At 44.7% G+C, this 20,117-nt stretch overlaps 2 protein-coding genes across 6 annotated transcripts in view; one reads left to right on the top strand and one right to left on the bottom strand.

The window, feature by feature from the left end:
• SCP2 (sterol carrier protein 2) overlaps window positions 1–15,602 on the bottom strand; it is a 30,553-nt gene extending 14,951 nt beyond the window's left edge. The window contains exons 1-11 of one of the 5 annotated variants that reach the window (XM_018552478.1): window positions 15,446–15,602; window positions 14,227–14,278; window positions 13,694–13,765; window positions 12,620–12,751; window positions 10,990–11,054; window positions 8,413–8,539; window positions 6,600–6,663; window positions 5,493–5,579; window positions 4,418–4,568; window positions 3,670–3,817; window positions 2,522–2,629 (exon numbers count right to left, since the gene is read on the bottom strand). In XM_018552478.1, coding sequence (XP_018407980.1) covers window positions 2,522–2,629; window positions 3,670–3,817; window positions 4,418–4,568; window positions 5,493–5,579; window positions 6,600–6,663; window positions 8,413–8,539; window positions 10,990–11,054; window positions 12,620–12,751; window positions 13,694–13,765; window positions 14,227–14,278; window positions 15,446–15,496 — 1,057 coding nt within the window. In that variant the 5' untranslated portion in view covers window positions 15,497–15,602. Of the gene's footprint in view, window positions 1–2,521; window positions 2,630–3,669; window positions 3,818–4,417; window positions 4,569–5,492; window positions 5,580–6,599; window positions 6,664–8,412; window positions 8,540–10,989; window positions 11,055–12,619; window positions 12,752–13,693; window positions 13,766–14,220; window positions 14,279–15,445 lie in introns of all 5 variants that reach the window. The other 4 variants (XM_018552477.1, XM_018552476.1, XM_018552480.1 and 1 more) reach the window with 4 other exon arrangements.
• A 142-nt stretch (window positions 15,603–15,744) lies between these two features.
• ECHDC2 (enoyl-CoA hydratase domain containing 2) overlaps window positions 15,745–20,117 on the top strand; it is a 15,268-nt gene continuing 10,895 nt past the window's right edge. The window contains exons 1-2 of the mRNA XM_018552461.1: window positions 15,745–15,908; window positions 19,893–19,960. Coding sequence (XP_018407963.1) covers window positions 15,794–15,908; window positions 19,893–19,960 — 183 coding nt within the window. The 5' untranslated portion in view covers window positions 15,745–15,793. The remainder of the gene's footprint in view (window positions 15,909–19,892; window positions 19,961–20,117) is intronic.

Below are 20,117 nucleotides of genomic sequence, written 5' to 3'. Positions count from 1 at the left end.
TTGCTGTGCTCTATGTGTATAGGCCAATGCCAGGGATCCCAACGTGAAAGAAGCAATTTCAGGGAGGTGTCCCTCTCATTTCAGGGAGGTGCTCCCCCACCCCCCCATCCGCAGAGGAGGGGTTAGGGGGGGCTGGGAAAGAGCACCCCCCTGAAATGATGGCAGATAGCACAGGAAGCAATAGCTTCTGTGCTATCTGCAGGCTTTAATTTTTTTTTTAGTATTCTGACAGTTGCAGTCGTCAGAATAGAAAAAAAAAGGCATACGAATGCATAGTAAGATTCCTATTGGCTATTGCACTTTGCAATAGCCAATAGCAAACTAGCTATTGCACCCGCCCTCTGCTGCTTTCAATCACCAGAAGAGGACCTGATAGAAAAATTCAGGTCCCCCTCTGCTGATTGACAGCAGCAGTGGGCGGGTGCATTAGCTAGTTTGCTATTGGCTATTGCAAAGTGCAATAGCCAATAGGAATCTAGTTATGCATTCGTATGCCTTTTTTTTTTTCTTTTCTGACTGACAGTCACACGGTAAATCACACGGTATAATAACGCCACATATACTGTATATAACACGGTATAATACCACTACCTGTATATTTAATATCAAATATCATACATAATTACAATAAAGTATTTTTTTATTTTTGTATTTACTGTTCCTTTAAGAAACACCCTATTTAAATAATAAAAGACAAAACAGACATTAAGCAGTACACTGCATTTATTTAAAAAAAATTACTTACAGAAAAGAGTTTTTACATCAGCTTCTGCGGATCCTTGCCCTCCTTTGTCTTCTCAGTGCGCATGCTCTATGAGCTCCTCATCCCTGCTCCTGACAAGGCAGGGACAGCCGCCCACGCCGTCTTTCCTGCAGAATCCGACCGGTGGCTTGCCAGTACTGTTGCCAGTTTTAAAGATGGCCGCCGCGCTGTCGGCCATCTTAATGATTGATCTACAGACTGCCAGTGACACTGTCACTACTGTGCTGCCTGGCTGAGCTGTCATAGTGAGTAGTCCAGCGTCCGCACGGAGGGGTGCCGCGCCCGCGGGCGATCTTTACAGACGTTTGGGGACAGAATTTGTGTCGGTCGCCAGGCGCCCACGTTGCTATGGTGCCCTGTGCGACCGCACAGCCCGCACACCCCAAAGGCCGGCCCTGCTCAGTGGTTAATACTTCCACCTTGCAGAACTGGGGGTCCTCGGTTCCAGTTCTGGCCAAGACACTATCTGCATGGAGTTTGCATGTTCTCCCTCGTTTTGGGTGGATTTCCTCCTACACTCCAAAGATATACTGCTAGGTTAAATAGCTCCTGGCTAAAATTGACCATAGGATGATATTCTACTGAGGGTGTCTAAGATGGCTGTCCCAGCAGCAAATAGGGGGCTTTGAGTCCCCAGGGAGAAAAGGCTATAGAAATATATTTTTTTTAAAGTGCAGACACTTGGAGGTGGCACTTTAGATAGTTGGTGATACTTTCACCTTGCTCATGCAGGACAAAGTTACCAGTGTCTCTACAAAGCAGCCCCCTGACCTCCCATATACTCACCTTGCCTGTGCTCCCTCACAGCTCCTTCCTCCACTGAACTAAGATTGGCTGTGTTGGAGACACTGGGGAACGGTGATGTCACTCCTCCATGATGGGCCAGTTCTCAAGCCTAGCAGTTAGCTACTAGGCCAGGGCACTATTACAAGGGATCAGGTAACATGTCCCTATGCACTACGAAGTGCCAGGTATCGGAGGAGCAAGGGCATGCAAAAAAGTGCAGGTAAGGCAAGTATAAGGGCAAGGGGGGCTTTTTCAAAGACACTATGTGCACTGCATGAGCAAGGTGGCAGGGTCTCTTTAAATTCCCATACACACATTAAAATGGAGAGCTCATTGGGAATTCACCTCTTAGTATAGCACTCCCTCACATCAGGACATGCATGTATACACCTTCCCCCAATGTATTTGTTAACAAGGCAGTGCTGATCACAAGGCTGGATATAAAAGGAGAAGCCCTGTACCCTTCTATACAATTCAAGGTTTAATTTTCAATAAATGCATTGGTTTATATAAAATAAAATAAAAATTCAAGCTGGAGCTGGGCTTTAAAGCTGAATTTCAGACACAAACTCTCATTTAAATATGTTGCTTCATAGTCACACAGGATGTTAGCCAACTTTACATGCACCAAATGCCCATCCAAACCCAGAAATATCCTTGTAAATGTAGCAGTGACATCAGTGTGCTGCACATACCCTACTCAGCAGGCTCCACCCACTACAAGTTGCCTGCAGAAAACTATAAAAGGGGGTGGATACAAGAACCAGTCACCCTGCACAAGGAGAGAGGGCAAAGAGACTGGTCTATTACAGGACGCTCCTGCACAGAGGGAAATCTTCACACTGGATTACTGATCTAGCAGAAACACAAAGCTCACCAGGATTCGAGTAAGAACATGCATGCCTCTTGTAATCAGACAATATTTGCTTATCCCAGCACCTTACCACATGGCCATAACACTTCATATCTGACCTGTTGCTCCCAGAGGATGTCCCTTGGAGATCAATCCACCGCTTGGATTGATGACCCACCGGCCTCCATACGTGTTGTCTCCTCTGTCAATCAATTCACCAGCTTGTCCTTAAAATGAATCACATGGAGTTTAATTAAACTGTCCTTGCATCACAAGCCCGTGTCAGTTTTATCTCATCATTTTCATTTAATGTACATTAAAGTAAAACTCCAGCCACACTTTTTTTTCTCCTTCCAATATTTTGGATAGATTATGAAAGGGTTTGGTCACTGGCGTCTTTTTACTGCAATTGGCATCCCTAGTGGGAATATTTCGCTTCATTTTCTGTACCACAAATACAACAGAAAGTGAGTGAAACTCTCCCCAGAGAAAAATTCCGCTCTTAGACTGTTGTAACCAAAACAGGTGTTCCTATTGGAACCTCCTGTTCTGCCGACAACCATATAATTGTAGATTTTGAAACATTCTGCACCCCAGAATGTTCATTTTGGGGTGGGACAGACACTGCTTCAGCTTGGTTAGATGCAAGTATCCATATCTGCTAGCCGAAGGGCTCCTGGGGATGCTGAAAATCACTGCAGTAGTCCGCGCTACATACAGTGATAGACATGATCTTCCGACATTGGCTCCAGCAGACTGAGCACAGGGGAGTCATGTGATTAGACTTGCTGCCACTCGGAGAATGCCTTGTATTTCTTTCAATTAATGCAAGGAATTCTCTGATTGGATGAAGTGGAGAGGAGGGATGGGTGACATCACAATCTCCACCTTCTCCAATCAGAAAATGCCTTGTTTTCATTGAACAAAATACAAGCGGTTCTCTAAATGGTGGTGGTGCTGAGCGAACGACTCCCTGTGTTCAGTGTGCAGACGGGAAGCCGCTGGAGCTGCACCTGGAAGATCACATCTATCACTGTATGTAGCACAGACTATTACAGTAATTTTTAGCATCCCCAGCAACACTCTGGATATCAGATGCTTACATCGAGTCAAGCAAGTTTCCATAGAAGATCATTCCTGGAGTTCCGCTTTAAAAATGAAAAAGAACCCATGAACATAAACAGTGACTCCCGAACATTATAGTCTCCCTTTCAAAGAACAGAAATGGGACCCCATATTGTAACATAGGTTTCGAGGGAGGACCCACCTGGAGGACAGAGTCCCAGTGCTTCATATGTAATCAGCTCATTAGCAGAGAAGCAATCATGAAGTTCAATCACATTCACATCTTCCGGCCTCACACCAGCTTTCTGATAACAGCGCTCGGCTGCAGTCTTAGTCATGTCATAGCCAACCTGTAAGGACAAGAGAGAAATTAATAGGAGTATATAACAGGAAAACTCCATAAAAATCCATAAATTAGAGCAAAGAAAAGCTCTAAGCATACAAATGAAACTCTTAACTGATTTTTGTAAATTATGGCAATGTCAGAGGAAAGGGGACAACATCTGATGCGAGAGCTGCTCAAACGGAGCAGAATGTACTTGCTGCAGGCCTATGATTGGCATCGTGATACAAGCAGCCAAGCCTCTTTGCATGGTGGTAAATACATGGACCCCTCTCACCATGTATAGGGCCAGGAAATCAGCCTTGCAGTCGGAGGGGGAGGTGCTTAGGTTAAGAGGTAGAGAGCTCAGAATGACTATCATCCGTATGCTGATATTACTCCAGGCTGGAGTTATAGCAGGGACACGTAGTCCACATCACTGCATGCACTGAAAAGTGCAGTCACTCTGCTTATATAATGCAGCTGTACAGCACATGGATGGATTACTAGTAGTATGCCCATGATTTTACAAAGAACTGAGAAAGCAACTACTTATATACAAATTTCAACTGTGTATAGCCGTGTGTCCGGACATTTTACAGGAACATTTGAAGTACCCCATTCTTACCAGTTTAATGCAGCTGTCCTCCTGAAATGTGCTGGAGGTGTCGGTGACCATTTCCTGCGCCAGGATCTCTACTGCCTGGCCCTCCAACCCGTGTTTGTGAACAAAGTCCTCACTAACTAGAATAGCAGCTGCTGCTCCATCTGAAGTTGGGCTGCAGGACAAAAAAAATAAAATATATAATAGTCACGAACCCAAAAATATACAAAACTAGATCTACACAATATTAGCACAACCTTGGGAGGGGGAAGCTTGTATCACTGCAGTAGCTACACAGGTAGGGGTTCCGGTCATCTACACATAAGGGCATTTATAACGCAGTGAAGGTGACTTTCACCAAACATTCACTGGTGGTGAATTAATCATCATTTAAAGTACATGTACCAGAAGGATTTACCTGAAGTGAATGTTTGGAGAATGTCAGATTAATTGAACATTATATATACACATACTAAAATGTTTAACTTTTTGTTGTTGTTGACAGCAGATTACAGGGCACTGATTACTGGCTTCTAAACAAGTGCTCCGTTGGCGGTCTAAATTTAGGCTGGCAGGCAAATGGACTACCTCTTCTCCAGGGGTAGGACACAAGCTTTGCAAAATCTGGTAATTAAAACTGCCTAGGTTTCCCTTTCTAATATGTGAAAATGAAAGAAGGAATTTGATTGCATGGGACAGCACAGACTGGGGCATATGATCACAGACATGCATTGTGAGAAGGAGCAGTAAAACTATTGTGAAGCACTGCAAAGCAGCCTGTGTATATAATGAGTAAATAGGGCAGCCTCCACGTACTTTACATATAAAATGACAAAATATATACATTATTATACAGGATTTTTATAGCGCCAATAGTTTGCACAGCGCTTTACAATAAGGAAGACATTACAATCACAATACAATTCAAGACAAGATGGTAAGGAGGGCCCTGCCCCTGAGGGCTGTACATAGAAACAAGAATATTTCAAACATTAACCCATAGCAATATCATTACTTATATCAAGGTGATCTTTTACATGGTTATCATTGTAAAGACTCTGCAAGACCCTTTATTGTCTCAAGCTTTGTTTTCACATACCAGCATTGAAGAACTGTAAGATAATCAAAGACTTTCCGGGATTGTTTCACCTCGTCAAGGCTGTATTCATCTTGAAACTGTGAGTTCCTGCATGAAGAATAAAGTACATGATAACTAATCTGACATTCTTACAGGAGGGTGACCACCACACATCCAAGCCTAGACACAGAGTGCCCGCGCTTCATAAAGTCAATGAAGGTAAAGCTTTACTGTACTATTAAACCTCCAACATGAAGTAACTATATGGGACCTTAAAAAGGAGAACTATGGGGTTAAGGCTTTTCCCCATAGTTCTCCTTAGGGTAACGGGAGAACACAAACTAGTGTCCTCCCGTCACCCTAAGCTCAGTATACCGCAAGCTACTGCTCGCGGTATACTGAGACACCACAGCTAAAGCGGTTCCCGACAATTATGTCTGGATCCGCCCAGCTGCGTGAGTGACAGCTGGTTCTGCCTATCTAGAGGCAGAGCCAGCTGTACCTGCCCCCTCCCCCGTCCGATCCGGCAGTCAGCGCTGCTGGATCGGAGCGGGGGAGGGGTGAATCCAGCCCCTCCCCTGTCACAGCAGAGGGCTGTGACAGGATCGAGAGGTGAGCAAACGCCGGTATGTGTTCGCTCACCTCCCGATCTACTGAGCCGACCTGTGAGTCTCATTGTCACAGGTCGGCTAGAACTATGAGGAGAGTGAAAAGCACTCACCTCATAGTTCTCCTTTAAATTTATCAAAGTTGCCCTTTCATACAGAAGTTTGAGGTTTTGAAGATAACCTGACAATCTCACAGGGAAAAATACAGGCTGCATCGGCAAGCCCCTTCTGAAAATGCTAGTAGCTGGACAGACATACTGATCCAGGCTGATTGAAACCGCTGAATCAGTAGAACATAACATATATAAGGTAACTGCACTGGGAAATCTGCTGATGGAGAATAAACAATAATGGTTGGAAGGTATTGGAATATCCTAATGCTTCATCAGCAATACAACTGCCATATTACGGTCAGTCACACCTACAAGACACCACACAATGTGCAGACACACAAACTGGTATCATTATATGTAGAGGATGAGGATCTTTATAAACTCAGGAGATGTCACACCACACTTACGGGTTGTTTGCTGAATGCTTGTGGTTCTTCCATGCAATCTTAGCAAAATGTTCTGGCTTTGTTCCTATGTGGGAGGAATAAAACAGAGTTTAACAAATGACATACACGTGATGTCACATCATTCCCTTTTGAAATCCATATGATTTAATTGTGGATGGGCACCAATGTACAGACTAGAAACTGAATTGAGAAACACTTCAAAGAGAATGAGTAAGACCTTAATAAACAGAAATCTGTTTTAATTTGTTGCCTGTGGCGTTATGGTAAATTATACAGGTTCAATTTACACAAAAGGGATCATATATTTTCTGATGGATGCTATCAGATTGGTAACTCTCCAGCTTCTTGTACTTATATAATGCTGGGAATGGTGTCAAGAGCCAAACACCATCAGTCTATTATATTTATATTATAGTTTTCATGCGAGTCAAGTAATAGTGCAGTGCAAATGGTCCTTCTTAAAGCCCAATTGAACCCTTGCTATGTTTTACTGTACTAGTGAGGATTCACATAATAATCAAAAATTTCATTTAGCACCAACAGTTTCTGTAGCACTTCACAAAATAAAAGGGAGACATTACAATTCAAAACAAGAAGGTTAGGAGGGCCCTACAATTTAAAATTATATACAATAAATATGGAACGCTTTTACTTCTGGACTTCTGTCAAGTGCTGCAGCAAGGATTAAAATACTGGGCTGCCAGCATATAGGCGAGTTAGACCGCGGCTCTTCCACACAAAGCAAAAGCCTGGCTCACCTGCAGTCTGAACACTGCTCTTATCAACAGCACCCCTCACCTACCGAGCAGCACTGTTAATTGGAGCTGCAATCTTTATTTACAGCCTGGTTGCTTTACAGTAGGGATGTCCCGATACCATTTTTTTCAAGACCATGTACAAGTACTTACCCTCAGGAACAATACAGACTTATGATTTTAGTGCAGTTTCTTTATACTTATGAAGAAGGGTAACCCAATCCATGATTGTTCAGCAATGGAGAATGGCAACCAGCAATCATGGATTGCTGAGATTTGTACTCCTCTATAGCTGGTCGCCATTCTCTATTGCTGTATAATCACTTAGTATACAGCACTGGAGAATGGCAACCAGCTATAGACTACTACAAATCTCAACAATCCACGATTATTCAGCAATGGAGAATACAGAATGTATACAGGGCTGCGTGCAGGTCGCACCAGGGTTGTACAGGTGGGTTCCAGGCTCTCCAAGACTCTGTGGGCGGACGCCCAGCTCCAGGGTTGTACGGGTGTGTGTTGGGCTGTCCAGTGCTGTGCCGGTCTCTGCAGGTGCCGGAAAGGAGGAGGAGATGTGGGGCTGGACTGGTACTGTCAAAGACAGCTGCCACGAGGTCCCCAGCAGGCTACCTGAGGTCCCCAGCAAAAACAGGACCTCAGGTAGCTGCTCTTGTTTAAAAATTTAAAGGGCCGGTATTGGCCTTTAGCATGGGGGAATTTTCATGAGTACAAGTCGTCATGAAAATGCCCGGTATCAGGATATCCCTTCTTTACAGTAATAAACCAATTGAACTTTAAAAGAAACCTGTACTAAGAGCACTATTGTGGCATGCCACTGGTAACATTCTAAGAATGATAGTCTTTTCTCTCTCTCTCTGGTTTTAATACTTTCTAAGTCATTGAACATGAACAAGCATGCAAAATTAGAAATTGAGATGGAAGTCATAACACAACAATGAAGCCACTGGATCATCATGACAGCCAGACAAGAAGCATTTTCAGAGGAAGAGTCCAGCAATGGCATCCTCTCCCTTTCCTTTACATTGCTGTACACTTACCATATTTCTCCATATGTTCAAGACCAGCTCTTCCAAAAAACTGCGGTGCCAAAGGAGCAGACTCCAGGCCATATTTGCTCGCCAAAACTTCCACATGCTTATCCATGGGACTGGTTCGGTCAACAAACTAAGAAATAGGACACAAATGCATTGTGTATTGTTAGAAATATGGTGCGGTTACCCTGCCTGATTCAAGTGTAAATGAACTCAAAAGTAAAGATTTCTTATATTGTAGGGCACATTTCGAAATATTAATAGTGTCTAAGCAGTACTGGTAAAACGTGTACTTTTTGTCTTGAATACCTAGGGACTCTAGTACCTACAGCCTAATAGCTGTATATCTGCAGTGTGAGATATAGGGCACTGGTGCCCCTGCTAGTCTCAGGAGATGTGGTGTTAGATTTTCTGATTGTGCTACTGTACTGCTCGCTGTTCTCCTTGCTGAAGGCTCCGACATGAGGAAGAAAAGCTCTGCCTCTACCAAGATGGACGCCTCCAAACCATACAAAACCACAATGTAGAACAAGGCATGGCAAGTTTGTAATGGGGAAAATACCAGCTGCAGGGAGACCACAGGAAACACTGGTGACTATTTTAATGCCCCCTGCCCGTCTTTTTTTAGGCACAGCTTGCAGAGTTCATTTCCTCTTTAATATGAATATAGCATACATGCAAATTCCTGAACAGGATGGTATAAAGTGTTTGCTTGAGTTTTATATGCCAGGGAGGTAAATGGAGCTGATTGGCACTACCTGTACAGTCCATTTAATCCCCATGGGAGCACACATCATAAAGTATTTACAGCAGATCAGTAATTGCTAAATAGAAACCAAGACAAGACACGCTTAACTGCCTTCGGCAAATCCACACTCCATAAGCTTGATCTCTGTAGAGTTCAATGCTCTCAGGATAAAATTATAGCCCCAGATAAAATTGTTTTTCTAGTTTTGGGAAGGGTGTGGAAGGATTGGAATCACTGATGGGTGAGAATTGCTGTCTTTGGACTGGTATGGGGATCTAACCTCACTGTCTGTCCTAGGGACCATTGTTGATATCGTAAAACTTCTATCTGGACAATGTACATTATGGGTGTTTTTCAAGCACTGACATTTATTTTATTTTTTTTAGATGGAATAAACCAACAAACACAAGTCAGCTTACATATGACACATAGAATCTACAGAACAGAGTTGATGAATATCAGAAGATTCCTGGGATAACGCTGTGTTTGAGGTTGACAATATTTCTTCAGTTTCCCTCTCCAGCAAAACTGACACTCGACTTGAAATGAACAGCAACTAATCCGCTCATTTTCAGGTATAGCAGGTGCCATCTCCTGCCCAGGGCTTCCCACGGACATTAGATAGAGGTTTGTTAAAAAATAAAATTAAAAAAAGGGTTCAGTTTTGAGTTGACACTTCTTTTGGGTAACAACCAATTTCTACAAAAAGTGTTGTGTATATAACTTCAACAGGTAGGATGTCTTCCATCAGACAACTGATCTGTCATGTATGTCCAATTGTCAGCTGATCAAAATGTTGTAAACAATATGTATCATTCTGATATTCTCTGGCACATGTGTATTTTGTAATCTTTTCAATACAAAAGTTAGTGTATGGAAAGATCGTTTGTACATGAGAAGGTCAGATTTCTAGTGAGCCTCATCTTTTGAAAAGCTTCTCCAATCCCCACCAGATACACTGGAGCCCTCTCCCCACACCGCCCTTCTCTTCTCCACTGAGAGACTTCAATGTTTGGCAGAGATGAGTGAACACTCTTATGGTGAACTCTGAAGTTTGCAATGTCAGTTCTTGGAGTCCTATTTTACCTGCATATCTGACCATCCTAGGTCTACAGCAGCTTGTCTCAACCTTCCACTCCAGAGGAAACCCTAAAACCATTTAAGATCTCAGGGGACCTGCAAACATATATTACATCTACAGGTCTCGGTACATTAGTATGATCAGCAAGTTGTAACGTTTAAATAGGAGAATATAGAAAATTGCATAACTAGTGTATTTGACACCCAGTGCAGATTCTTTTACAACACTCGCCTGCTCTATATGACAATAATAACTAAATTAAACAAATAATGACCAGATAAGGTGAACAAACTGTGAACATTGTAGTGTCTGCCTACACTGGTTGTCAGTGGAAAAGTGGCACCTTACATTGGTGGTCAAGAAAAAAAAAAAAAGCCTCTTTATACTGGTTACCGGTATAGAAGTGACCACTTACATTTGAGGTCAATGGGAACTGTACCCCTGCATTGGTGGTCATTGTAGGTGGGAGATTAATCTGTCACAGATCAAAGAACCCTTAGAAACCTTAGAGTTCCACCAAACCCTGGGTGAGAAAGGCTGCACACTATAGACTCAAATCTAGCACATGAGATAAAACCTGTCCCCAGCCTAGAATGAGTAGTAATGTATTTTATATGCACCCGTGTCCACATTTGTTATTGATCACAATGTGCATTTTCAAGTTCTTTCAACTTTTAGAAACGTAATTGATAATGTTATTGATGGTTGTATGCAGTTACTGACATTAAAAGAGAAATAAATTGTCATTCCCAACCTTGGGCTTCAAAGATCCCCGCTCCATCTTCTCAAAACCGAGGGCTAGAACACAGTCTGCCAGACCTGCAGGGAAATGAAAATATAAAAAGCAATGAAGAAACGAGCTATTGGATGACGAATACAAGCCAGCACATCAACCAGGTCAAATAATAACTTGGTTCAATATGACAGAGAACATATTAAGTGCACAAGAATTCAAGACACAAATGGGCCTCATCTCCTTGTCTCCACTCCATGCATGTTAGCTCTCAACCAAATTGTATAAAAACAGTTGTATGTGCACTAAGCATCCATTCTAATCTGATACTTAATTCCTCCTCTGACCCAAACCTCAACACTTAACCTTCTCTCAACTCAAACCTTAAAAGGAGAACTATGAGGTGAGTGCTTTTCACTGATCCTCATAGTTCTAGCCGACCTGTGACAATGAAACTGTCACAGGTCGGCTCAGTAGATCGGGAAGTGAGCGAACATATACCGTAATTCGCTTACTTCTCAATCCTGTCACGGCTGTCTGCCGTGACAGGGGAGGGACTGGATTCCCCTCTCCGATCCTCCAGCGCTGACTGGTGGAACGGACGGGGGAGGGGGCGGGTACAGCTGGCTCTGCCTCTAGATAGGCAGTCAGCCGTCACTCACGCAGCTGGGTGGATCCAGACATAATTGTCGGAATCCGTTTCAGCTGCGGCGTCTCAGTATACCGCAAACTGTAGCTTGCGGTATACTGAGCCTTGGGTGACGGGAGGACGCTAGTTTGTGTCCTCCCGTTACCCTTAGGACAACTATGGGGAAAAGCACTTACCCCATAGTTCTCCTTTAAGGCTGCCCATACACCTTGCGCTCATCGGACGACACTTTTCGTCCGATGATCGAACCGTAGTACGATTTTCGTAAGGCGTCCCCATCCTGCCCCCATTATCGCAAGGTTGGATCAGCGGTAATTAAAAGAAAGCACCTGGACGAATTGCGGTAATCGACCACACGTATTTTCGTCTGCGCATGTGCAGTGTAAATCATACGAATTTTTACGTATGAAAACGCCACCAACCTTGCGAAAATCGTACGATCAACCGAAGATTTCTAACCTGCTGGTTAGTCAAAGGTTGATCGATTGTACAGTATTTGCGGTTGTACACTGCCCATCAACCTTACGAAAATCGGCCGATATTTGTAAGGTGCACCTTAACACTCAACCTTGCCCTGACCCAATCCCAAACATTTAACCCTCCCCTGACCCTAACCCTATTACTTAATCCCCCCCCGACCCAAACACTTAACCATCCGCTGACCCAACTCACTTAACCCTCCTCTGACCCAAACACTTAACCCTCCCCTGATACAAATCCTAACACTGAATCCCCCCCGACCCAAACACTCAATCCTCTGATGGCCCAAACCCAAACACTTAACCTTCTCTTGACCGAACCCCTCCTTCTTCCTAAACCATAAAACGTAACCCTACTCCTAACTCTCAAGCTTGCCCCTAACACTATAAACAGAAGTCTTGACACTCACCCCTTACCCTAGCACTTGAACGATTACTTAAATCTGTAAACCTCAAGGTTTAACTGCACAAATAGTGCATGTACACGAATACTGAACAACCCCGTTTGCCACTTGTGACTCACCTCCTTGAACCAGCTGCCTGGCCATGAAAAGAGCGGTGGAGCCAGTGGAACAGTTATTGTTGACATTGATGATGGGGATCCCTGTGAGCCCCAGGCTGTGATAGACCGCTCGCTGTCCACAGGCAGAGTCGCCTACAAAGCAAAATACATATGACGAACAGTGTGTGGCGGGATAGATCACTCAAAAATGGCTTCCTAGCTTACCTGTAACATAAATGTAATACCCTTATTCATTAAAGCTGAACCCTGGGATCAAAAAATATTGCCTAAATACAAGAGTCATGTGTATTCCTACTTGAATCTTGGCGTGCTTTGTGTATTTATTACAGATCTGAGCAGTAATCTAGTGTGAAACATAGCCTGTGTGCAGGAGCTTCCTGCCATAAAGGCCGGTCACTGCTGCTCTCTCTACTTGTACAGGGTGACTGGTCTGGTCTCCGCCCCCTCCTTTGGTTTTCTGTAGTCAGCCTGTAGTGGGTGGAGCCTGTTGGGTCTCGGAACAGGCTATGTACAGCACAGTGATATCTGGGTTTGCACACACATTTGGTGCACACAAAGTGGATTTACATCCTGTGTGGCTATTCAGGAATATACTTTAAGTTTTTGTGCCCGGAGTTCAACTTTAAAAGAAATCAATGCAGAATATAGACTTTCATGTCATCACTCACTGTAACAGAGCCCCCTCTCTAAAGCTTGCATTTTTTTAGGGAGGGGGAGGGGATAATTATGCTAAGGCATCTTCTTGGCCATCATTTCAGATTATGTTGTAGAACAAATGTCACAACTGTGGCACTCGTGTTCAATATTAAAAGGCGTTTTCCCGGGATCACTGCTGCTGCATCACACAGAGAAGGAGGATATCTCAGTGTTCACAATGTTATCTCTCACATATCAGCAATAAATCTCTCCTACTACTCATTGGGTGACTATTAATGTATCTCGTTGTTCTTTTTTATCTTTGAAAGGTCCATGTAGAAGGAAGACAATTCAACAGGGAAAGGTGTCCCCCGCTGTGTATTCCATTCTTCTGTCTCTCCGGATTTATCACTGTAATTGTGTCACACTGCTACATACCATAGACATAGCCAACGCAGGCCTGTTCCACCAGGGAATACGGAATCCCCGCATCAGCAAGAGCGCCCTGACCTGCAAGAGGGAGGAACAAAGACAATATAAGTGACACATTCTATTTGTACACGTCATAACGCTATCAAAAATGTCCCCATACTGCTTCACAATATCAAAAAACTGATAACATTCATGCAGGGGTGGGAAACCTCCAAACCTAAATTTTGAAGAATTGAAGGAGCTGAACAGTGACTGCAGCCAATCAGATCCAGTCATTATTTAGGTATTCTGACAGCTGCGGGTGCCACTTGTCAGAATACAATAGCCGGTGGGACAGATTCTTCCTACCATCCTGTTTAGCATGGATGGGATACCTGTTCCTAGGAAAACATCTACAAACCCCTTTACAGGCAGATATAAGATTACGGGGAGACCTCCCATTGTAGATGATGAATAATAACAGGTTTCCAGTGTATAGCTCATTCTCAGTAATCCCCTCTGATACACAACTCAAGAATAATATTGTTTCCTTCTCTCACCAGCTTCCTTCGCCATATCTGGATAGTCGACAGCATCGCGAGGCTTCAGAAACTGCAATAAAAAAAATCTAATTATTGTTACTTTCTACCTTATTATATCCATGTATAATATATTCATATAATATAAGGAGGAGGAAGAGGAAGAGGAAGAGGAAGAAGATCACACTATCAAATAACAGCTTCCAGGGATGGGCAACCCTGACACTTCCAGATGTTGTGGAACTCCAAGTCCCATGAGGCATTGCAAGATTCTGACAGCTATGCTATGGCTCCCAAAGGCAAAGGGATTATGGGATTTGTAGTTTAACCTCCACTGCGGCCCTAAGGTTCCTTTCACACGGGTGGTCCGATTGGGTCCGCCTGTCAGTTTTTCAGGCAGACCGGATTGGATGCCTAATGCTAGTCTATGGGCAGCCAGGTCTAAACGGACGGGTGTTTGTTGACACCCGGTTACCCCCAACTCCAGCCAGGTATTGAAAAACAAACGGAACACAGTTCGATTCACTGGACCTGATCATGCTGGATCAGGAGTGATCTGTTGCAAATGGACACATGTCCAGTTACATCCAATTCCCCATTGACCTACAGTAATTTCAGTAAAAGGGGGGGGGGACATGGATAGCACAGCGGTGCCATCTGATCCATACCGCTCTAATAGGGGATCAGGAGGGGGTTGCGTACTGCTCCAGATCAGGAGGGGAATCCGCACCGCTCCGGATCAGGAGGGGGATATATATCAGGAGGGGGATCCGTACGGCTCCGGATCAGGAGGGGGATCCATATTAGGAGGGGGATCTGTATTGCTCCGATCAGGAGTAGATTTTTAGGGAAGACAAAATTGCAAAGAGCACAGCTATGCAAAGCCACACACACACACACACACACACACACACTATAATAACCACACAGCAAAAACTTTTGCAGCTGATCACAGGGAATATGTTGCCTTTCCAGATAAACTTTAACAAAATAATCTAATTTTATAACTATTATACTTTTGCATGGAGTTCGGTCCTTTTTGAAGGGGGGCTTGGAAAATTGCCCCATTGCTCCCCCGGTATAAACCAGGCACTGTGCATAGCACAGAGTGAGAAGTCCTACTTTAGCCCATCAGACCCACTTTTGCTCCCCCAGCCAATTGGTCAGCCCAGACCCCTCCTCTAATGACGTCATTACACCCCTGACCCCCATAACCCATCCGAGAGCTGTTTGAACACACCTTGGTCATGCCAACTCCCACCACGTACACCTTCCTCTGGACGGATCGCATGTTGGCCGCGGATGATCGGATCTCTTCCCGAACTAGCAGCACAACAATCAGGACTCACTGCCTGTACCTAGACTCCGAAGTCTGCAGCGCTCTTAAAGAGGCAATAAGCTTCCTTGTGCCTGAGTCCACTCCACTAATACGCGGGCTGGTTTAAGGAAGGAGGATCTGCTGTCAGCGCGTAGACCAGTCAGATAGCAGGGGCGTGTCAGTCACAAGGTCCAGCGGCGCCGCCTCCCTGCAGATCGGTTGGAATTCTTGTGTGCGGCTGTAGGTGGCGCGCTCTCACACCGCCGGGCAATGGGGAGTTTGGCACGGCAGCTGGCTGTGGCTCGGAGGGTTGTGCAGAGGGGGCTGAGCTCAGCTGCGGGGCACAGAGAGGTGCAGGTCACCCACCTGGAGGGAAACAATGAGGGTGAGTGCGACCTAAACACGTGACCTAGAAGCGGGGGGAGGGGCTTATAAAGTGATCTCTCTCTCTCTGTCCTTAGTTGCTGTGTTTTTATTGACAATCAATAAACTGCTTCCTATGACTGTCACTCGTCCTATGGCTGTCACATAACTGTCACTCCTATGGCTGTCACATGACTGTCACTCCTCCTATGGCTGTCACGTGACTGCAACTTCTCCTATGGCTGCCACATGACTGTCACTTCTCCTATGACTGTCACTCCTCCTCCAGCCATGCAGGTCATTGCACAAGGATTGCTGGGAACTTTCCGATTCAGGCAGACTTTTCACCCAGAGTTGTGTTGCAATAGCTGTATTCATTACAAGCTGAGTGTCCAGACAGATGAGCCCATGCCTATAAATCAGGGGTGTGTGGGCCATTTTACCATAAGACCCCCCCCACCTCCATAGTTCTCCTTTAAAGCTTAACTCCCGGATTGTAAAGCGTCCCATCAGGAAAGCAGCTCACAAAGGTGTCAATTCAAAAGAAGCTACTAATTACCTCTCCTGGTGCATGTACTGCTCTGCTGGAGAGGAATTACCCTCCAGAAGTTTTATAGGTGACCCATCTGTGTCCCCCGCTGTGCTCAGTGGTTCCTCCCCACCGATTGCCACATCACTACAGGACACAGTCGGCGGGAGGAACCACTGAGCACTGCGGGGGACACAGGGGTTTCAAACTCCCAGAAGGGTCACTTATAAAACTTTTGGAGGGTAATTCCTCTTTATCAGAACAGCGCAGGCAATAGGAGAGGTAAGTATTCACTAACCTCCTTTTTGCAGGGAGACCTGTATGAGCTAGTTTACTGTCCTGGCTTTGTTGCTTTAAGGTACCTGGACCAGGTTAGAACTGTCATGTTACTGATAGTTGTACTTAATACGTCTGCATTCACTTTAGAACTCTGATGTTACTGACACTTGTACTTTGAAGTACTGCAGGCAATGTAGAATTCCTATATTACTGACAATTGGTAATGTCATTCATTCATAAGATTGGAGTGAATCAGGAAAATACCACATTATGGCCACAAGATGGAGCTGAGGAGCAAATATAGACTTATTTCCTACGACCCATCTAGTGCTCCATCTAGTGGCCATAATGTGGTATTTTCCTGATTCTCTATTCCTATGAATTCATTATATTCAACCTGGAAGGAAAATATACCATTTGTTCTTGCCCCCATCCACGAATGGATGCCGGTTTGCAGGATGCATGACTCTGCACATTTTTCATAAATACACACCAGAACAGTAGGTGAGGGGAAATCTTCCTGTTCCTATGAAAACTCTTCAATTCCGTTCACTTTGGGGAGATTTCCTCTTACTTCCTTTTGCATCTGCAGGACAGGAAGTAAAAATGGACCGAGTTGTAGTTTAAATTACCGCAGGCTTATCGCAATACTAATATGTTGGGTGGAATTGTCTGGAGCAGCTACCAATTGTTGGTTGACTGATCCTTTACTAAAAGAGTGCCATGAGCAGTTATAATAATATGAGATCTGTGGCAGCCAATAGGAAGTTGACGTTTTATCATTAGGGTAAGTAGTGGCTTGGGTGTGGATCTGGTCATCCAGAGGTACTGACTTTGGAATCAATGGTTATCACTCACAGTTATTTTTTAGCTTGTTGTGAAATCTCTATTTATAAAGAATCACATAGCTTATTCGTCCGGGAAAACTGCAGGTCCGATGATTCGGTGCGAGTTGTGAGAATGGGGCGAAAATGAATGTTTTTAGTGTAATTTCTCTTATTGAATGGTCTTCAATAGGTTCATTCATACAGAACAGAGTGAATGGGGAAAATACCACATTGTGGCCACTAGATTATTATTATAAGGGATGCACCGATATCGAAATTTTGGTACTGAGTATCGGTCATTTTTTTTCAGTACTCGCCGATACCGAGTAACGGAAGTCCCATTCAGGAAGCCAGGGGGCGTGTAATGACTCGCCACCCGGCTTCCCGATTAACAAGAAAGTCCGTCCCCTCTTACCTTGGTATGTCCAGCCTGTCACCCCCAGGGCCACTCCAGCCAGAAGGCGGCCTTCGTCTGGTACCCAGCTGGAGCCGTTTGGCTGGCCAATCAAGCTCCCTCGTCCTGAGATAACGAGGGAGCATGAAGCCAACTTCCCGGCCAATCAGAATGCCGGGCGCTGCGTCATTACAAGGCGCCCGGCTTCCTGATTGGCCAGCTTCCCGACCAATTAGGAAGCCGGGCAGCGCGTCATTACACGCTGCCCGGCTTCCTGATTGGTCGGGAAGTCGGCTCCAAGCTCTCTCGTCACAAGTGACGAGCATGGAGCCGCTTCCCGCCCAATCAGGAAACCGGGCAGCATATAATGACGCGCAGCCCGGCTTCCTGATACAGGAAGTACTCGTGCTAGGCATCGGAGCATTTGGGCGCGTACGAGTACTCGCCCAAATACTCGGTATCGGTGCATCCCTAATTATTATATAGGATTTATATAGCGCCAACAGTTTGCGCAGCGCTTTACAATATAAGGAAGACATTACAGTCACAATTCAAGACAAGATGATAAGGAGGGCCCTGCCCCTGAGGGCTTACAATCTAAAAGGGAGGGGCAAGTGATACATGAGGAGGTAGCTGAGTGGGGATGAATTGTTTGACAACTTGATGGTTCAGTGGTTAGGTTGAGGCGGGATAGGCTTCCCCGAAGAGATGTGTCTTAAGGGATCGCCTAAAGGCAGTCAAGGTGGGAGATAGACAGACAGGTTTGGGTAAAGAGTTCCAGAGGATGGGAGAGACTCTAGAAAAGTCCTTGAGGCGAGCATGGGAGGAGTTGATAAGGGAGCTGGAAAGCAGGAGGTTTTGGGAGGAGCGGAGGGGACGATTAGGGTGATATTTTGAGACTAGATGGAGCTGAGGATCATAGAAACTAAATACATGTTAGTAATAAGACACACTGAGGGGAATTTATCAACACTGCAGCATACAGAATCTGGAGCAGTTGCCCAGGGAAACCAATCAGCTTCTGTCTTACATTTTCAAATATTAACTGAGTAAACTGAAGAGAGAAGCTTATTGGTTGCCATGGGCAACTGCTCCAGATTCTGTATGCAGACGTGTTGATAAATTCCCCTCATTGTATGTATTCACCACAGCTCCATCTAGTGGCCATAATGCGGTATTTTCCCCATTCGCTCTTCATTCTGTTCTGTATGAATGAATCTATTAAAGAATATTTGACCAAAAGAGAAATTACACAACATTCGTTTTTGCTCCATTCTGACAACAATTGGCTATCTTGCAGAGATGAAATGTATGGATGTATTTTTGCTGGAAGAATAAGTGATGATATTTATTTTTTAGACCCTTATATGTCTTGAGCAATGAGAAGATAAAAGAAATGTGATAACCGTGTGCCCATTCAGGCCATGGGTCATCTCCGCGTAGAAGTCAGGGCACGTCAATAGACCTCTCATCAGACCTCCCGTCTATGAATAGTCTGAAGCTGGCCATACACCTAGAGATTATCTGCAGATTTTCTGTGGTCAGATGGAAGAAGTGCAACAGATTCCTCCATCTACGCTACACTGTGTGGTTGGAGGAATCTCCCGCTGGACCAAGCTTCAGTATCCTGCTAGTCGGCCCCGCTGGCTCTTAAAATACCTGAACAATGCCTGCATCCAATCAGATTGTTCAGGTGTTTTGAGAGCCAGCGGGGCCGACTAGCAGGATACTGAAGCTTGGTCCAGCGGGAGATTCCTCCAACCACACAGTGTAGCGTAGATGGAGGAATCTGTTGCACTTCTTCCATCTGACCACAGAAAATCTGCAGATAATCTCTAGGTGTATGGCCCGCTTTAGTTATCTGCAGATCATCTCTACGGTAGGTGTATGGCCAGCTTTAGAGTTGGGCCTTTCAATGAATGATTGCCGTCATGTCTTGTTGGAATTGTATATCATTCTCTATTCCATATGTTCCAGGCATTGCAGAGATCGTGATGTGCCGGCCTCATGCTCGGAACTCGCTGGGAAGGCTGTTTGTCAATGAGGTAACATCAGAGGCCTGTCATGATCCCTTTACTGAAAGGAAATCTGAGTTCTTTGTAAAGTTTTAGGAAATGTCAAAGCCCAACTCCAGCTTCAGGTTCACTTACATGGTAACCATTCCAGGGGGGGGGTGTGGCTGTACTGTATATGGCAGGGGGG

This window comes from Nanorana parkeri, unplaced genomic scaffold, assembly GCF_000935625.1.
Source record: "Nanorana parkeri isolate BGI_ZX_2015 unplaced genomic scaffold, ASM93562v1 scaffold89, whole genome shotgun sequence".
Classification (NCBI taxonomy): domain Eukaryota; kingdom Metazoa; phylum Chordata; class Amphibia; order Anura; family Dicroglossidae; genus Nanorana; species Nanorana parkeri.
The sequence above is the reverse complement of the archived record's forward strand: the minus strand, read 5'-3'. Positions and strand labels throughout refer to the sequence as shown.